This window comes from Oncorhynchus gorbuscha, linkage group LG23 (genome assembly GCF_021184085.1).
Source record: "Oncorhynchus gorbuscha isolate QuinsamMale2020 ecotype Even-year linkage group LG23, OgorEven_v1.0, whole genome shotgun sequence".
NCBI classification, from domain to species: domain Eukaryota; kingdom Metazoa; phylum Chordata; class Actinopteri; order Salmoniformes; family Salmonidae; genus Oncorhynchus; species Oncorhynchus gorbuscha.
In genome coordinates this window covers 27,655,098-27,673,319 of record NC_060195.1, presented here as the reverse complement: position 1 = coordinate 27,673,319, position 18,222 = coordinate 27,655,098, and the positions used below count along the sequence as shown (strand labels likewise).

General features: G+C 42.2%; 4 protein-coding genes across 8 annotated transcripts in view; 1 reads left to right on the top strand and 3 right to left on the bottom strand.

Annotated features, from left to right (window-relative positions):
- Nucleotides 1-18,222, top strand: part of LOC124010977 (ras-GEF domain-containing family member 1C-like) — a 290,823-nt gene that overhangs the window by 208,101 nt on the left and 64,500 nt on the right. The window lies entirely within an intron of this gene.
- Nucleotides 1,405-6,260, bottom strand: LOC124010980 (heterogeneous nuclear ribonucleoprotein A/B-like). Of its 2 annotated transcripts, XM_046323846.1 has the most exons (9): nt 6,113-6,260; nt 5,433-5,704; nt 4,878-5,046; nt 4,572-4,730; nt 4,336-4,467; nt 3,998-4,088; nt 3,708-3,881; nt 3,529-3,614; nt 1,405-3,089 (listed from the first exon to the last, which is right to left on the bottom strand). In XM_046323846.1, exons 2-8 carry the CDS (start codon nt 5,681-5,683, stop codon nt 3,544-3,546), a joined length of 1,047 nt encoding a protein of 348 aa, XP_046179802.1. In that variant the 5' UTR covers nt 5,684-5,704; nt 6,113-6,260; the 3' UTR covers nt 1,405-3,089; nt 3,529-3,543. The 2 variants fall into 2 exon arrangements, with proteins under 2 accessions (XP_046179802.1, XP_046179803.1); XM_046323847.1 differs by lacking the exon at nt 3,529-3,614.
- Nucleotides 10,374-13,392, bottom strand: nme5 (NME/NM23 family member 5). 2 transcript variants are annotated; one of them, XM_046323851.1, is made up of 7 exons: nt 12,674-13,392; nt 12,531-12,600; nt 12,083-12,245; nt 11,544-11,749; nt 11,093-11,193; nt 10,700-10,818; nt 10,380-10,566 (listed from the first exon to the last, which is right to left on the bottom strand). In XM_046323851.1, the coding sequence occupies exons 3-7, from the start codon at nt 12,221-12,223 to the stop codon at nt 10,483-10,485; spliced, it is 651 nt and encodes a 216-aa protein (XP_046179807.1). In that variant the 5' UTR covers nt 12,224-12,245; nt 12,531-12,600; nt 12,674-13,392; the 3' UTR covers nt 10,380-10,482. The 2 variants fall into 2 exon arrangements, with proteins under 2 accessions (XP_046179806.1, XP_046179807.1); XM_046323850.1 differs by lacking the exon at nt 12,531-12,600 and having other exon boundaries at nt 10,374-10,566.
- Nucleotides 13,533-17,679, bottom strand: LOC124010981 (guanine nucleotide-binding protein subunit beta-2-like 1). The gene is made up of 7 exons (XM_046323848.1): nt 17,411-17,679; nt 16,578-16,749; nt 15,867-16,110; nt 15,184-15,294; nt 14,604-14,744; nt 13,964-14,074; nt 13,533-13,646 (listed from the first exon to the last, which is right to left on the bottom strand). Exons 1-7 carry the CDS (start codon nt 17,517-17,519, stop codon nt 13,581-13,583), a joined length of 954 nt encoding a protein of 317 aa, XP_046179804.1. The 5' UTR covers nt 17,520-17,679; the 3' UTR covers nt 13,533-13,580.

Here is an 18,222-nt window from a genome sequence, read left to right as displayed (position 1 = left end):
GTGGAGAGAGCTGGGGCCTTCACAGCCAACAAAGTGGAGTACTTTCACAGTGAGAGACTAGTAGTTGCTGTTACTACCCATTAAAAAAATTGTAACCTTAATTTAACTTGGCAAGTCAGTTAAGAACAAATTTTTATTTACAATGATGACCTACCCTGGCCAAACCCTAACGGCCCTGGGCCAATTGTGCACCACCCTATAGAACTCCCAATCACAGCCGGTTGTGATACAGCCTGGAATCTAACCAGGGTCTGTAGTGACACCTCTGGCACTGAGATGCAGTGTCTTAGACCGCTGCACCACTCGGGAGCCCCTATATATATTCTTACAAAATAAGGTGTAGTGCACAAAAATTAATGTACATTTTTGTTTACTGCACTGCATCTGTGTACACAACCAATAAACCCTGATATGTGCAACTCAAATTAGGAGTCTCATCCCTAATCATGATTTGTGGCTTTCCTGTGACTGCAGTTTGGCAGACACCCAGCGTCAGTGGACGTGATTGTGGACCTGAGTGGGAACTCACAAGTTGGAGGACACCTATTGGACCTGCTGACGCAGCTACAGACCTAACATCCAATCATTGGAGACATCCGGCAGGAGAATTATGGCCAGAATTGTGTTTAGGTAATGACCGTGTTCCTTGGCCCAGGCACTGCTGACACATGCCAGATCTTACAACACCTGGATAGATATTTTACATATCAGCCAACCACATTATAGCAATCTGGTGTTCAAAGGCAGTCGAAGACCATTGGTTGATGCATGCAACGTCTGAGCAGGGGAACGCACCCTTGGTCTCTAGTAACCATTGACTACTTACATAAGACCATGCAGCCAACCTTGCATTCTGAGATACTGGCTGAAGTGGTTGTGGGCATGGAGATGGTCAGAGCTAATGGGCTGATTGTGGGCTTAAGCTTTTTCAAATAAATCTTAACATTACCTTTAAAGGTGCAAGCAGAAATATCCTTTCCTGTTTGACTGAAAGAGCATATCTGGGTCAGCACAGAAAGCCCCTGGGAGAACAGTCAAGTTTAAGCCTCCCATGTGCTTCAGTATGGAGGACGCAGAGCTGGTGGCATACAGGATACACCCCATTCTCATGGGCGATTGGGACACTAACCCTGCAGCCTTGAATGAAGCATATTACAGGACACTCAAATCAGTTTATTACTCACAGGTGATCGGAACATCCCACAGCTAATCTTAGTCCCCCTAACCTACTGCAGTGTTCTCAGAACTGAAGGAAACTGATACCTTTATCAGCCAACACAATATATGGGAATAGGGGTTGGTCCAGGCCAATGACACTTACTCAACACCAGCAAAGCAGGTACAGCAGAACCTGTTGACAAATATTAAACCCCCCCCAGACAAAAACTGGACAATGGAGACAGCTAAGGTTTACAACCCTGTAGAAATATTTAATTGCATCAGACAGTAAGATTTGGTCACAGTCAGGTAGCGGTGTGGATAGTGTCAAGTACTCTAGTAGATTAACTGTTAAAGTGCATTTCAGACATTTGGATTTCGTAAAGGTCCTTGCTAGTCAGCATCTGTGGGACATCCCATGGATCCCAGATAACCATTTCATAAAGCAGAGCACCAGACCTGGAGCCATCTTGGAGGAAGACAGACTGCAGACATAAGAAAGCCCATCTCATGGATCCATACCACAATTAAGGGTACAAAGCTAAATGATTTCACCTCTAGAGCTAACATGTGGAATTTCCGCACGCTTTTGGTTCTGCATGAAGGACAGAAACAGAGCAATGCATTTCTCTACCAAAACACCATGCACTTTTGCTATGAAATGAAAACATTTAAAATACCTTGTGATGCTCACATTTATACTTCTGTGAAAATAGACTATTCCCCCACCACATGGTAACTACAGAATAACAAAGTACTAAGAACTCAATGAAATACTACTGATACAGTAGGAAAGAGATCATGGACATCAACTTGGAATGGACACTGGCCCAGGCAGACTGAAGAGAAGACACTTCCAGCTGATCTTGATAATTGCAACATTGCATGGCAACAGTGACTTTATACACAAGTATCAAAGGACTATTAATGACAAGCACAAGTGGGGTAGGAGTGCACTTACCAGAGGACTACTGTTATCACCTTATCCACCTAGAACCATAGCAAATACTGTAGTTACACTTCAGATCCATAGCGGGGTAAGATCCGCTAGCTCCGAAAGTAAATCGACATGTACGTAGAACGGCTTTCACCCCATTGACCGATTCCCTCTGCCAGCGAAGTATCTGCCACCGCATCCCAAAGAGGCATCCGTACAGAGCGATTTTAACCTTAACCAAGACAAGCCATTTAACAGTACAAATCAGTTAACATTAGGTTTATGAATAATAACAAAAGGATCCACGTGTAATATAAACCAAAAGTTTATTTCTACCAATTTGCCCAAGACACTAGAGGAATGAGTTTCCAGTGAGAGAGGGAAGGCCCTCTTACATTAACAGGCTTGCGCTCGGTTGGATTGTATTGTTTGTAACACTAGTAGCCACTTTAAAAATGCAGACAATATGGGAGGGGGGGAAAGACTCCTTAAAAGCCAAAAAAACAAATGCTGGTTGTCATCGTCTACTAGCCAACTGCAAACATTCACTAGACAAGCTTACAATGAAACCTTTGATTAGTTTAATCCAGTCGCCTCACCCCACATCTGAAGCCATGCAACTCGCATCAAACACTCAGCATGAGAAAAAAAAAAAACTACAAATCTAGAAACACCAACAAAAGTTTATTTGAAAAGCTTACGAAAGCTCTGCTCCTGTTTGTTGGTAAGTCCAGCAGACATGTAAAATACGACCATACAATACATTATTCAAAAAGGTACCAAAAAGTACAGTAAAAATAACACTTCCATCTCTGGAAATGGACACAAAACAATATCAAATAAAAAGTGGAAGTGGCATTTGCTTCCCCAGTTCCTCACTTCATCTGTACATATGTGGCATGAGGCCAAATTTCTGCCAACTCCAAAGGAAAAGCCAGAGCCCATGTTCGCTGTGGCCGGACCATGGGTTTCTTTTTTCTTATTTACTTTAGACCTTAAGAGAGAAACATGGTGCTTACAGTTACTGAGCATATCCAAATGGCATTTAGTATTACACACATGGACACCATGATGTTTATGAACTAGTATTTTTTTAAACATTACAATCACATTGCTCCAGAGGGGGAGCACATCAAAGGGGACATGACACCTAGCTGCCATACCCAGCACCCCATCAGAAAGGCCCTAATGCTTATGCTGGGGCAACCACCACCTCAACCCTTATTGATCAAGTAGTGTTTGTAGGGATGCATCTTAAAATGGTTGGCACATGGAATGAGTCCATTATTAAAGATTTCCAGACCCTCACCACCCCCCCCTCATTAACAAGCGTTTGAATGGGATCAGACTAGATGGGAGAAATTTTGGAGTCAAAGGCACAAATGGTTACAGTTAGATTGTCATATCACCATAGATGATGCAAAAATGCATACCTGCACTACATGTGATCAGTATGGCTTGTAGCTACTCTGGTGGCCTCCACGTCTTGGAGTTTTCCCATAGCCTGCATTGCCCTGGTCTGGAGGACAAGAAAGAAAAAGACTGAGTGTCTTCCGTACGACAAGGACCAACAAAGTTTCTCACATTTGTGTTTCGGGTGGTTATCGCTTACTGTAGTCGTAGCCACCCCCATAGCCGTATCCAGCGGAGTAGTCGTAGTTGCCATAGCCTCCGTATCCACCATAGCCTTGCTGTCCACCGTAGCCGTAGCCCTGGTTACCGTAGCCCTGGTTCCAGTAGTTGTTGTATCCACCACCACCGCCTTGGTTCCAGTTCTGGCCCTGACCTGAGAACAAATCAATACAGTGACTAGATGCAGTCTTAAAACCCAAACTCCTCTTAGGACTGTGAAGTAGTTTGCCCAGGTTAAATCAGCACCAGATGTTTGGTGTTAATACTCACCTCCACGACCCCTGCCCCGTCCCCCACCACCACGGCCACCATACTGCTGCTGCTGGTACACCTCTTTGGGCTGGGCTATTTTAATCTCACACTGGAACACATCGTAACATGAAAACTTAAGTCAGCCACAGAAAAAAAAACATTTGCAACACCCACTGCATGGATTTACAATGTGAGGGTTACATGTTCCGAGGAAACTACTAGAAAAATAACATTTACATGAATCAAAGGCTCCATTTGAAAGTGGGTGGGCAACATTGTACGTCCTTAATCACTTGTGTACAAAAAGGGACAGTGCACACGGGCTTGCAGTGCATTTGACTGAGATCCATTCTCACCTTGCTTCCACTGACGTTATGGAATTTCTTTTCTAGCACTTTTTTGACAGGAGTTTCATCCTTATACGTGATGAACACGAAGCCCCTTCTCTTTTCTGTTTTTGGATCCTGTGGAAGCTCAATCGTCTCAATCTGCATGTGAAGGGAAGATTAAACAATCACTGTTACCACAGCACCAAAACCACCAAGTCAGTACTACCACACAACCAAAAGCAACAGAAATGTGGATACTATACCTCTCCAAAAGTTCCAAAGTACTCCTGGATAACTTCCTTTTCTGTATCTGGGTTGAGGCCACCTACAAAGATTTTCTTTACAGGCTCCTTTTTCATGGCCATTGCCTTCTTGGGGTCAATCTGTCGCCCATCTAGTCGGTGTTCCTTCTGCTCGAGAACCTTGAAAAGAGGAAGAATAACTAGGAGAATGAAGGGCACATAGTTGCATAACCACAGGGATGTTGCAGTGCTGTAAAACGTCACATGGAAACACAATGGCATGAAATATGCAGCCCATAAATACAAGTGACAAATGTAATTTCTTACCTTGTCTACACCGGCTGCCTCTTTGAAGAGAATAAAGCCGAAGCCTCTTGACCTGCCTGTCTGCTGGTCCATCTTTATGGTGCAGTCTGTCACCTCACCGAATTTAGAGAAATAATCTTTAAGATCTTTCTTACTTGTGTCCCAGCTAAGTCCGCCAACAAACATTTTCCTAGCAAAGAAAAAATTAACACATTAAATATGGCGATTGATTAACACAAGTGCGCTAAGTGTTACGGAACATAATTTCTGCTGTAGGAAGGCTGGGCCTACTACAGCATGTCCAAAGCCATGCACGCCCAACAATTTTAATCAGAAAAAAACCCTATGTGCTATAATTAACAGATGGTGTATCTTTTCACTGTACGCGATTGTTTAAACGGGCAAGGGGGTGTTATTTTTACGCTGAATTCGCCCATCCCATAGAGACTAAAGGCCCATCCCCCCTTAGCACTGCACATGGCGCCAACAAAGCCAGACGTAACAAAGGAGCGATGCAATCCATTAAGTGCTCCGTCGAGATCGAATACAATATTTCGAATACATTTCTACACTCACCCCGCGTCCTCCTCGCCTTTGCTGGCGTTGATCTGTCCGCCTTCCCCCTCCGAGGCACCATTTTGTGAATCTTCTCCCTCCCCTTTGCCTTCTCCCTCTAATGCAGTTTTATCTTCTACGCAGGCTTCGGTCTCTGCCTCGCCTTCATTCGGGGCTTCGGTCTCGTCAGCGGGCTCGGCTCCGTTAAAATCCTCCTCGCCTTCATGGCCGTTCTCGGATGTTTCCATAAACTGTTGCTCCGTGTCTGACATGTTGTATCAGGATCCCTTGTCCTGCAAAGTGAAACATTGTTATAAAATGACCGGTTATTATGCAACCCACTCGCCGTACATGCTTCGCCATTATGCTATGCATACAGTCCCTCCATTTTGGCTGGCAAGATTGTCCCCCATACATTTACAGAAAGCCATGTTGCCAGAATGCAAGCGACGTACGGAAATCGACTCATCGAATGCGGTTGCAACAAAGTGACAACTCTTACACCCTCTGAAAATAATGAGCAGCAAATACTGTTTATTAAAAAAATAAAATGTATCGCACAGATAAACCGCTAGCATGAACCATAGTATGACACCGTTACGTAATGCTAAGGCTGCACGACCTAAGGCTGCACGACCTAAGGCTTTACTTAAATCGTACAACTACATTTACATATAAACCGAAAACATTACAGTACTTACACAAATAAAATAAATTGAAAATAATCTCTCCAAATCGCCTAGTGACAAGACAACCAGCAAACGCTCTCCAAGATGGATTCTTCCATACGATACCAAGCCGTCGTTGGTTTTATAGTACCGGTTTTAAAAAAACGACCTTTCATTTAGGGTGCCTCTGATTTGATCCCCAAAGCTGCCAATCATGGCCACGGCCAATTATATACCTCAGTTCATTTTCACTTTAAGTGTACACGCCCACTACACGTTAGAACTTTCAGTACCTTTTCCGCTGGGTACATTATTTTTTAATGTATTTTTATTTAACCTTTAACTATTCTTGAATGAACAAGCCTTCAAACTAACTAAACTAACTGAACAAAAATATAAACGGAACAATTTCTACTTTTTTCTTCTGAGTTACAGTTCATATACGGAAATAAGGGAATTAAAATAAATTCATTTGGCCCTGATATATGGGTTTCACATGACTGGGCAGGGGTGCAACCATGAGTGGGCCTTGGAGGGCAGATCCCTCATGTGAAGAAGCTGGATGTGGAGGACCTGAGCTGGCGTGGTTAAACACGGTCTGCGGTTGTGAGGCCTGTTGGACATACTGCCAAATTCTCTAAAACGACACTGGAGGTAGCTTATGTTAGAGAAATCAATATTACCTTCTCGGAGAACAGTTCTGGTTGACATTCCTGCAGTCAGCATCTCAAGTCCACACTCTCTCAAAACTTGAGACATCTGTGGCATTGTGTTGTGTGACAAAACTGCACATTTTAAAGCAGCCTTTTATTGTCCCCAGTACAAGGTGCACCTGTGTAATGATCATGCTGTTTAATCATCTTCTTGATATGTCATACCTGTCAGTTGGATGGATTATCTTGGAAAAGGAGAAATGCTCACTAATAGGGATGTAAACAAATTTGAGAGAAATAAGCATTTTGTGCATATGGAAAATGTCTGGGATTCTTTTTCTTCAGTGCATGAAACATGGGACCAACACTTTACATGTTGCATTTATATTTTTCAAATTGTCAGGATTTGGAAAAGGCCACATGTTGCTTCTTAAATTCCATAACTGGAAGAGCCTTTTTCTACATTTGAGTTTGACAATATGATACATAATATAAAGAAAAGTTATTAAGCAATAAGGCCAGAGGGGGTGTGGTATATGGCCAATATACCAAGCTAAGTGCTGTTCTTAAGCACGACGCAACACGGAGTGCCTATATACAGACATTAGCCGTGGTATATTGCCCACATACCACAAATTCCAGAGATGCCTTATTACTGTTATAAACTGGTTATCAATGTAATTAGAGCAGTAAAAATAAAGTTTTGTCATACCCGTGATATATACGGTCTATTGTAAACTGGTTGCTTTGAGATCCTGATTGCTGATTGGCTGACAGCTGTGGTATATCAAACCATATACCACAGGTATGACAAAATATTTATTTATACTGCTTTAATTACGTTGGTAACCAGTTTAAAATAGCAATAAGGCACCTCGGAGGTTTGTGGTATATTGACCATATACCACACCCCCTCAAGCCTTATTGATTCGATATAACACGTCTGTCAGCCAATCAGCATTCAGGGATCGAACCACCCAGTTTATTATAGTAATATAAACCAATCTCTATGTTATGACAGTATTATATGAACAGTTTACAGACTGTGCAATGCAATCAGTGAAAGCAATTACAACAGGTAACTGCCAAAATAACAGAAATACTTGAGCTGGTGCTTTCACACAGGTATGGTTCTTGAGTTAATTAAGCAATTAACATCACATCATGCCTAGGGTCATGTAATAACATGTTGGACAGGCCATTATTTTTACAACCACGGGCATGCTCCCATCCACAGGGAACAAGTGGTCACTGAATGGTTTGATGAGCATAAAAACAATGTAAACCATATGCCATGGCAGTCTCAGGCACCAGATATCAACCCAATGAACTAACTATGGGAGATTCTGGAGCAGTGCCTGAGACAGCTAGTGTTTTTCACCACCATCAATGAAACACCAAATTATGGATTTTTTTTGTGAAAGAATGTCACATCCCGCCAATAGAGTTCCAGACACTTCTAAAATCTATGCCAAGGTGCATTGAAGCTGTTCTGGCTAGAGGTCGACCGATTAATTAGGGCCGTTTTCATGTTTTCAGAACAATCGGTAATCTGCATTTTTGGATGCCGATTATGGCTGATTACGTTGCATTCCACGAAGAAACTGCGGGGCAGGCTGACCACCTGTTACGCGAGTGCAGCAAGGAGCCAAGGTACGTTGCTCGCTAGCATTAAACTTATCTTATAAAAAACAATCCATCTTCACATAATCACTAGTTAACTATGGTTGATGATATTACTAGGTCAACTAGCTTGTCCTGCTTTGCATATAATCAATGCAGTGCCTGTTAATTTATCATCGAATCACAGCTTACTTTGCCAAACGAGTGATGATTTAACAAAGCACAATCTTTGCACGAATGTACCTAACCATAAACATCAATGCCTTTCTTAAAATCAATACACAGAAGTATATATTTTTTAAACCTGCATATTTAGTTCAAATAAACTCATGTTAGCAGGCAATATTAACTAGGGAAATTGTGTTACTTCTCTTGCGTTCATTGCAGGGTATATGCAGCAGTTTGGGCCGCCTGGCTCGTTGCGAACTAATTTGCCAGAATTTTACATAATTATGACATGACATTGAAGGTTGTGCAATGTTTAGACTTAGGGTATTTCTATTTAGACTTAGGGTTGCCACCCGTTTGATAAAATACGGAACGGTTCCATATTTAACTGAAAGAATAAACGTTTTGTTTTTCGAAATGATAGTTTCTGGATTTTACCATATTAAGGACCTAAGGCTCGTATTTCTGTGTGTTTATTATATTATAATTAAGTCTATGATTTGATATTTGATAGAATAGTCTGACTGAACAGTGGTAGGCAGCAGCAGGCTCGTAAACATTCATTCAAACTTTACTGCGTTTGCCAGCAGCTCTTAGCAATGCTTGAAGCACAGCGCTGTTTATGACTTCAAGCCTATCAAATCCTGAGATTAGGCTGGCAATACTAAAGTGCCTATTAGAACATCCAATAGTCAAAGGTATATGAAATACAACTGGTATAGAGAGAAATAGTTGACGCGTCATAATTCCTATAATAACTACAATCTAAAACTTCTTAACTGTGAATATTGAACCACCAGTTTTTGTATGTTCTGAGCAAGGAATTTAACATTAGCTTTTTTACATGGCACATATTACAATTTTACTTTCTTCTCCCAACACTGTGTTTTTGCAATATTTAAACCAAATTGAGCATGTTTCATTATTTATTTGAGACTAAATAGTTTTTATTTATGCATTATATTAAGTTAGTGTTCATTCAGTATTGTTGTAAATGTCATTATTACATATATGTAATAATAACATATATATATATATATATATATATATATTAAAATTTGCCAATTAATCAGTATCAGCTTTTTTTTTGGTCCTCCAATAATCGGTATTGGCATTGAAAAATCTGGTTCTGGCTCGTGGTGGCCCAACGCCACATGAGGTTGGTGAGTGGAGGGCAGCTAAAAATAATGGCTGGAATGGAGTGAATGTGCTTTATAGTTCCATTCCATTGATAATATTCCATCCATTACTATGCACCCGTCCTCCCCAATTAAGGCGACACCAGCCGCCTGTGCCGAATGCCCTATTAAAGGCCCAGTGTAGTCAAAATTGTGATTGACCTGTGTTTTATATTTCCCCACTTTGAGGTTGGAATAATACTGTGAAAATGAGAATGCCCTTTTAGTGTAAGAACTGTTTGACCAGGTAAATTAGTTGATAGACCAATAAGAGTTGTCTGCCAATAACAGCTAGTTTTCAATTTTCCCCTCCCACTCAGACTACTCCCAGCAGAATTCTTGCTTGAGGAGTTGCTCTAAGTTGCTATTCGTTTATTTTTGACCATTTTCATTCCAAACATTCAGTAAGGTACCTAATTGTTACCCAGAAATTATTTGAGAGAAAAAAAATATTTAAAAAAAGAGTCTGCATTGGGCCTTTAAAACACTTTATGTTGGTGTTTCCTTTATCTTGGCAGTTACTTGAATGTAGTGATTGAATGTTGATAAACACCCTGAAACATTTAAAGAAATTAACCCCCATAAATGGTCAGCTAAACACTGCAGTTCTTATTATGTACACCATCATATTGTTAAGCAATCCTCCCCTCCCAAAATGAAAGAGAAAATTGGTTCCGGTTGTCAAAATATCATTCTTTATTTCATCACAGGATTTTATGTAACAGTTTCTTGAACATGGATTTAACTGGTAAAGGCAGATGGTGTTTTCCGGTATCTGTGTTTATGCTGCTTCCTCCCCTGTTGCCCCATCAAATATTTGAGGTTTGTTGGGATTATTTCTGATCAGCCAATCTGCCAACCAAGTCTTCGGGGGGGGGAAACCCCCCCACAAATAACTGAATTAGTTGATTCAGATGAAAAAAAGCAAATGTAACGTGTACTAATGTTCATAGTGCATATTTGAATGCTCACATTTCTCATTCCACCCTGATACTTACAAAGGGGTCGACAGGCTTCTGTTTGCAGAGCTCAGTGAGTCCGCTAAGCAGCGTGGGGCTCACAAACCTGCCCAGGTAGTCTTTGGCTGCCTCTCCCATGGGGATGGGCTCGATCACAGCTGGACAAAGAGAGGGAGGGACCGACACACGGGTGTATCAGAGAGCAAATCAAAAGGGTATAACACACACTGAGCAGAGAGGAAACCCCCTCCAACTTCTATTTAACTGTTGTACTGTCTGTGTGTGTGTGTATGACACTCCATGCACTATAACTCAGGTTGTCATTGTCAATGTAAGAACTTGTATTAAATGGATTACCTTCGATAAAATAAAAGTAATCACAGGTGCTGAAGAAAAGTAAATATTCAATGTGTGTGTGTGTGTTTAACTCACAGTTGGGAAACATGAACTTGATCTCTCTCTCGGCTGAGGAGAATGAGTCGCTGCCGTGCACTGCATTCCTCAGGTCAGAGGTGCCGTACTTGGCTCGCAGACTTGGGGAGAGATACAAGATGCACATGTTAGCTTACAGTAGAAGTGCTGAGTCATACAGGGAACACATACAGTATTGTGTAGTACACATACAGTATTGATCGAGCACATGTACAATCACTCTGTACTGGTATGCATATATGCAGTCGGTAGGCATTAGTAATAAAATAACTAGGCCTACCGGTATTTGAACTGGATGGACAACATTTTTAAGAGCATTGGACCAGTAACCAAAAGGTTGCTGGTTTGAATCCCAGAGCAGACTAGATGGAAAATTTGTCACTGTGCCCTTGAGCAATGCAGCTACTTGCAGCTCTGACCTATCTGTACAATCCTCTTCCTTCTGACTGACCATTCTGGGTGAGTCTCCCTGGCCTTGGTGCAGTTAACAGGTCCTATGATAGTCTTCCAGTGGGCGATAGCCTGGTCTCTGGCCAGAGCCAGGGCGATGATGGGTCCAGAGCTCATGAAGGCCGTTAGGCTGGGGAAGAACAGCTTCCCATACTGCTCAGCATAGAAGTCACTGCACTGCTCCGGACTCAGCTGCAGCTTCCGTTTCTGTCAAAGAGCAGTTACACAGACACACATTGTCACATACAGCAATGAATGACAAGTGTACATGGCAGACGTTGACCCTGCATGATCACGACTGGGGATCTACCTAACGCACCACACCCAATAATCCAATCAATCAAGTTTGTTTTGCCTAAGTCCTCCATCTATGCCCTTTGGCTGATTACTCTTTTCTACTCATTTTCAATAGTAACCTCTGCTCTGGCCAGAGGAAGAGTACCCAAAAGAAAGTACACCCTCTTTGTGTTTACACATTGAGTCACACAAACTGCTTGCCAGCTGGATGGTCACTGCATGTCTCAAACAGTTAACACCAACCTGTAAAATTGTGAACCCAGATCGGAGAATGATGTCCTCAATCTCCTCAGCTTGGTGTATAGCATCAGGTTTGATCAACGCGAGAGTTCTCTCCACATAAATCCGAGAATGCATCTGATTCTTTGGAGTTTCATAATCCATAACGTTAGCGCTTGTAAACAATCTTGACAAAATCAAAACATAGATAGGGGACGTTGGAATTAACTTGAACACTTTGCAATAGATAGATTTGAATCTGTTAAAGGTCAAATCAAAACATTGTTTATTGTCTGAAGCTGACAGTCTGGCTTAGTTGTAGCCCAACCAGCACCAACGCAAGATGGCGCCATTATTCATTTTAAAATGACCAACGACGTAATAGTAACAGCGTCATCTTGCGGTCGGTTGGGCTCAATGTCAAAACCTGGCAGTCTGATGCGAATGTCAACTAGCCAATTTAGCTACATACCGTATGTTAAATTCTAAATGGGATAAGGACGCTTGGCAAGTTAACAAGCGCTCAAAGCAGAAACATCAGCCTGAGGAGAAAAGTTACCCATGTTAAATATTTTTTTAAACAAAAAAACCCCCAACCCTGCTTGACATACAAACCTTTTCAGGGGCAAGTTCATTCACATCGACGTCGTTCGCATCGTTGCTAGGATACCCTTCTACGGGAAAGGATTTGGACAACTTTCATAAGTCCTTGGAGAAACAGGCCATGCCTAGACAGTTCATGCAGTTTAATATTCGGTGTTTTATCATGGAATTCCGAACGCACCATGCACCTACACTTAAGTGTCCGGATTCCTTTCTCCTGCGCTATATTCAAAATACCAGTATGTATTCTGCAAACGGCGGAACAGGCAAAATATGACACACAACTGATGGCAGTAGCCAACTAACCCAGCAAGTAGCTCTAAAGAGATAGCAAACTGGTTAGCAAAACAAAATTGTTTTTCTAAATACTAGCGAGCATGATGCCAGCAAACAAGTTCCTCACAGGTAGGTATTGCCTAACATTATGAACAGGTGCCCCGTTCCAAGTTCGAGACAGGTGGGAGGAGTGCTGATGACGTAGCCAACTGCATGAGTTTCTGGTAGGCAGAATCCCCAGACCACCTCCGGAGGTGGTCAGCAAGATCTGAACACAGACCACAAAGCGACTTGTGCGTCTAGACCAGTCTTTTCAATGCGATCCTAGAATTCTGATAGCCTAAGTCGCATGTAAGTGTAAAGTATAGACACGACCAAAGGCTCAGCATAACTACCATGAATGTGTGGACAGTGACCAATGATTTATACAGCATTTACAGTAAGAAGTTTGACAAAATGAGCCAGATGAAGTTACCAATCTTATGAACTATATCCCAGGTTGTCCAAATTTGTTGCAGCCAATACAGAACCAAAACCCAGTTATTACAAAATATAAACATGCCTGCATCAAATTGTACAAACGATTTCAACAAAGTTAATTTAAAACTGTATTTTATTCATCACTGAATCTGTGAAAAGGTCCTTATCGGGTTCCGATGGTAACCTGCCACACTCGGATCAGGTTATCGGTGTAGCCAGCAAACAGGGTCTGTTGAGAGATAAGAAACTATGAAAATGCAAAACTAAAAAGATATGAAAATTAATCAAGAGTATGTGTTTTTAACCATTCCAAGTGTTAAGGGACATGAATATGTAGTCGTTCCTGTACCCATCATTATTGCAGGACTTGTCGTCAGAGCCTAAGCTCAGGCAAGAAATGTCACTTTATAATCACAGGGCAAGGTTAAAAATAAATCCAACTGACACAGCTTTCTAAGAACAGACTGAAGTAACATGGCCCTGTTCTAGAAGTCCACCCAGGGTTCTAATAAAGTTCTGTGGGATGTGATGCAAATGGACATATACCTGTCCGTCAGCAGACCAGGCCAGAGAGGTGCACTGTGGGGGCTCGGCCTTGCTGTTGGTGCTGATCACCTCCTGTCTTAGCTCATCCACAATGATCTTACCCTCCAGATCCTGAAGGGAGGGGAGATTAACATGACAACAGAATTGATGGAGGCATGGGTTTGGACCAACTCCTATTTAAATGACGTGAACATGGTAGTCACATTCTCAGAGCCAAAAATCCAGATGTTACAGAAATGACAGTTAGCAGAGCTCAGAAACAGCCTCTTTATCATCATAGACATAAGATGGCATTGGAATTTCCATCATCGCCCCTTGACAAAGTATGAATAAAGACAACACCAAACTCTCTATCTATGCATAATCACCTTACTCCTACCTACATGTACAAATGACCTTGACTAACCTGTACTCCAACACATCGACTCAGTACCCATGTACATAGCCTCATTAGTGTTAGTTTATTTAGGAAACATTTTCTTAACCAACAATGCAGTTAAGAATATAGAGTTATGGGCTTGTAAATAAGCATTTCATGCTAAGGTCCATCTATACCGGTTGTATTCGGCACACGTGACAAATAAAATTAGATTTGAACAGCACCATCAGTGCTGATGTGTTCTGGGAGTTTGAGTCTTACCCAGATCTTGATGCTTGGGCCGGTGGCGGCGCAGAGCCAGTATCGGTTGGGGCTGAAGCAGAGGGCGTTGATGTTGTCACCACTATCTAGGGTGTACAGGTGCTTGCCCTCATTGAGGTCCCACAGCATGGCCTGACCGTCCTATAGGAGGAGAGAATGGGGCTCAGGGTCAAAGGTCTGCCAAATGGAAGGTGCAAATTAAACATGCATGCTAGCTTTAAATGGTAACTGACATGCAATCAAGTATTGAGTCCATGGTCATTCATTGGGGAGACATGCTATCAACAAGAGCCCTACATGACAAACATCAGTGGACAGGTGTGAATGAACTCTCAAAAGTGCTGGTTTCGTTCAGAAACAGCCTCTTTATCATCATAGTGAAACAGAGAATGAGAATCCATCATTACTTTGAAACCAGCACATTTCTCTCTGCTACTTCTCAATTACTCCAATTCATACCACTGAACGGTGCATCAATTTAACCTGGTCACATTGACCAAGCAAGGGTAGAACTGTTGGTCAACTGTTTATTTAAATCTATATTGTAATAGTAAATATTGGTCAAATGCTTTCATCATACCTTCCCACCAGAAGCGCAGAGGGAGCCATCGGGAGAGACGGTCACTGTGTTCAGGTAGCCAGTGTGGCCAATGTGGTTAGTCTTCAGCTTGCAGTTGGCCAGGTTCCACACCTAGAAACAGAAAAGGGTGGGGGAGACCGCAGGGTAGCCTAGTGGTTAGAGCGTTGGACTAGTAACCGAAAAGTTGCAAGTTCGAATCCCGAGCTGACAAGGTACAAATCTGTCGTTCTGCCCCTGAACAGGCAGTTAAACCCACTGTTTCTAGGCCGTCATTGAAAATAATAATTTGTTCTTAACTGACTTGCCCAGTAGAGCGTCTGCTAAATGACTTAAATGTAAATGTAGTAAAATAAAGTTAAAAAATAAAATAAAATGTCAGGGTACATTAAGGGAAATGTAGTCTAGGTGTTTCAACCATTAAGTGTTACAAACATTGGATGAATGTGCAGTCTAGGTCCAGTACCCATCATCATTGCAGGACTTGTCAGATCCGAGGCTCAGATGATAAAACTTAACATCTTAGTCATAGGGCAAGAAAGCACTATTTATCCTTAAAGCTTTATTTTACTACATCTACAGCAACCAAACCCCTCCTTAAGTACCTAATAATCTCAGCTTAGTTCAATAAGGAACACATCTCACTATCCTAGTGAGTCACAAGTGATGTACACGGTCGTCTGTACCTTGACCATCTTGTCCCAACCACAGGATACAATGATGGGGTTGCTGCTGTTGGGGGAGAAGCGCACACAGGAAACCCACTCAGAGTGACTCTCATCCTGGATGGTGTACTTGCAGACTCCAAGGGTGTTCCACAGCTTGATGGTCTTGTCCCGGGAACCAGACACGATCTGGCGGTTGTCAGCAGAGAAAGCCACGCTCAGGACGTCCTTGGTGTGACCCACAAAGCGGCGGGTGGTGGTACCACTGGAAGGTAGAGCACAGCACTGAAAGGCCCATGCTACAGATGACTAATAACATCTAATGGTGTTGTTCAGGTCAACACTAGAGAGAAACTTAGGCAGCACATTACACACACACACACACACATATAGCCATGTCTAATCTTTCACAGGTAAGAGCAGGTTGCGTTCAGAAACAGCCTCTTTATCATCACAGAGATACAGTTGGCATTGGAAGTTTCATCACCACGTTGGAACCAGCATTTGGACTCTGTCTACCTACAGAGGGTTTTGTTCCAACTCCGCAGTAACAAATTATAAACTAATCCTGGTCTATAGTTTAGACCAAAATCATTTGAGTCAGCGGTTAAACAGCAAATAGAACAACTGCCTGCACACAATGTAGCCCTCAGGGACAGGAATGACCCTTGTGTTGTTCAGGGAAAACCCTAAATGAAGTTGAACCATCACCCCACCCGCCTCTAGACTTACGTGGTGAGGTCCCACAGACGGAGGGTTCCATCCCAGGACCCAGACAGAGCGAACTGTCCATCCGAGGAGATGACAACGTCACTCACAAAGTGAGAGTGTCCCTTTAGGGCGCGTTGGGGGATGCCATAGTTGGTCTCATCACGGGTCAACTTCCACATGATGATAGACTTGTCTGGAAATAAATAAATAATGCTGATTAAGTCATTAAACGGGAGCGAAAACAGTTGAACAGGGGTTAGTGTCTTTAGAGGTAGTGTTGTTATTTTCAAAACTATAGGTAGGCCTAACTAGTTGGCTAACGTAACAGGATGTTGACAGAAACAGCATAACCATTTCAATTGTACTACTAGGTAACGTTAGCCATGTATGAAAAGCTAGCCAAGTAGATACCTAGCCAGCCGACTACCGGTATGTTGCCTTCACTGACAGCCACGTAAATTCATACAAGTTTCAATCAGGAACGTGTCATCTGGTTTCTATGTTAGTTACAATTAGAATAGCAGGTCTAGAAACGCAGGTTTCATAAAATGGTCTCCTGAACATTTTTGCCACTTGGCGGTGCACGTGGATGTCAGCAAAGTTGACGTTTGCTGCCAAGGGCTAGCTAGCTAGTAGTCGGACGGAAAACCTAGTTGGAGAGCAGTTTATCCACAAGCCATCATGTTTTTGAAGCACAACTTGCTTAGTACAATGTGCCGCCTAGATTGATCTCGCTTTATATGACTCAGACTGTTCAAGCAGTCGCGACTACACATCAATTTAAACAACCCAAGGCTAACATGCTAGGTGTTAGCCATATTGTCGTCCATCGTAGCGGGCGGAGAAGCGCTTACCTCGGGATGCAGACAGAATCATATCAGGAAACTGAGGGGTAGTGGCGATCTGGGTGACCCAACCATTATGCCCCTTTAGGGTCCCCCTTACTGTCATCTGTTCGGTCATTTTGGCGACGTTTTAGTGTGCCTTTTTTAAGGATGGATTTAGATTAGTTTGAGGGCTAGGTTTCCCTAGATCCTCTCACATTTAGGCACAGAGAAAGAGGAAGTTCTGACCCGGATGCAGAACATTTGAGGGGGTCGATCGCGCGCAGAGTACACTGGGAGAACAGTTCCAACCCCTTCCTGCCCGTGTGCTGATTTGAGTTTTTACCTGGATTGTACTGTTCATGTGAAACAGTAGTATAATAATATTATTTGCAATGTTGAAGAGACCATTACAAAGCTATAATTTAAAGCATATAGTCAATGTTTTTACAAATCACATAAAATGTATGCATTTATCCTTTTTTTTATAACACATCATTTTAATAGGTAGAAATCATTGAAAGTAGCAATCTTGATATGGATGGTGATAATCCCAAAAAGTGATCCCAAAAATGTATTACAGTTACATACATGTAAAGGCTGTAAAGGTGTGACATTAAATAGGCAATCAGCAACTATCAGGGCTCAACAGTGAGACCATTTTGTGTATGCCAAAAATATTTTGCTAAGCGACCTGGTATTTTAATTTAGGAGCATCAGTGTGCCTAGAAACTTGAAAGATTCTTTAATACCTCAAATAGTTGTCAATGTGCTCCTAAATTTCCTTGTGTGTGCCTACATTTTTCAATTTAGGCGGACATGCTCCTCCTTTTAAAAAAGGT

What these genes read in the sequence shown, in the direction of transcription:
- LOC124010980 (XM_046323846.1), bottom strand. Translation starts at nt 5,683, where the DNA reads ATGTCAGACACGGAGCAACAGTTTATGGAAACATCCGAGAACGGCCAT. An exon ending in ATAACGTCAGTGGAAGCAAG is followed by an intron (nt 4,089 to 4,335) that starts GTGAGAATGGAT and finishes GATGTGTTCCAG; the next exon opens with TGTGAGATTAAAATAGCCCA. An exon ending in ACGGGGCAGGGGTCGTGGAG is followed by an intron (nt 3,882 to 3,997) that starts GTGAGTATTAAC and finishes ATTTGTTCTCAG; the next exon opens with GTCAGGGCCAGAACTGGAAC.
- nme5 (XM_046323850.1), bottom strand. Translation starts at nt 12,693, where the DNA reads ATGAACTTGCCCCTGAAAAG. An exon ending in AGGGAGACTCACCCAGAATG is followed by an intron (nt 11,194 to 11,543) that starts GTCAGTCAGAAG and finishes TCTCTCCCCAAG; the next exon opens with TCTGCGAGCCAAGTACGGCA. An exon ending in AGAAGCCTGTCGACCCCTTT is followed by an intron (nt 10,567 to 10,699) that starts GTAAGTATCAGG and finishes CCCCCCCCGAAG; the next exon opens with ACTTGGTTGGCAGATTGGCT.
- LOC124010981 (XM_046323848.1), bottom strand. Translation starts at nt 17,519, where the DNA reads ATGACCGAACAGATGACAGTAAGGGGGACCCTAAAGGGGCATAATGGT. An exon ending in TCTGCGCTTCTGGTGGGAAG is followed by an intron (nt 14,745 to 15,183) that starts GTATGATGAAAG and finishes CTCCTCCTATAG; the next exon opens with GACGGTCAGGCCATGCTGTG. An exon ending in CCTGGTCTGCTGACGGACAG is followed by an intron (nt 13,647 to 13,963) that starts GTATATGTCCAT and finishes ATCTCTCAACAG; the next exon opens with ACCCTGTTTGCTGGCTACAC.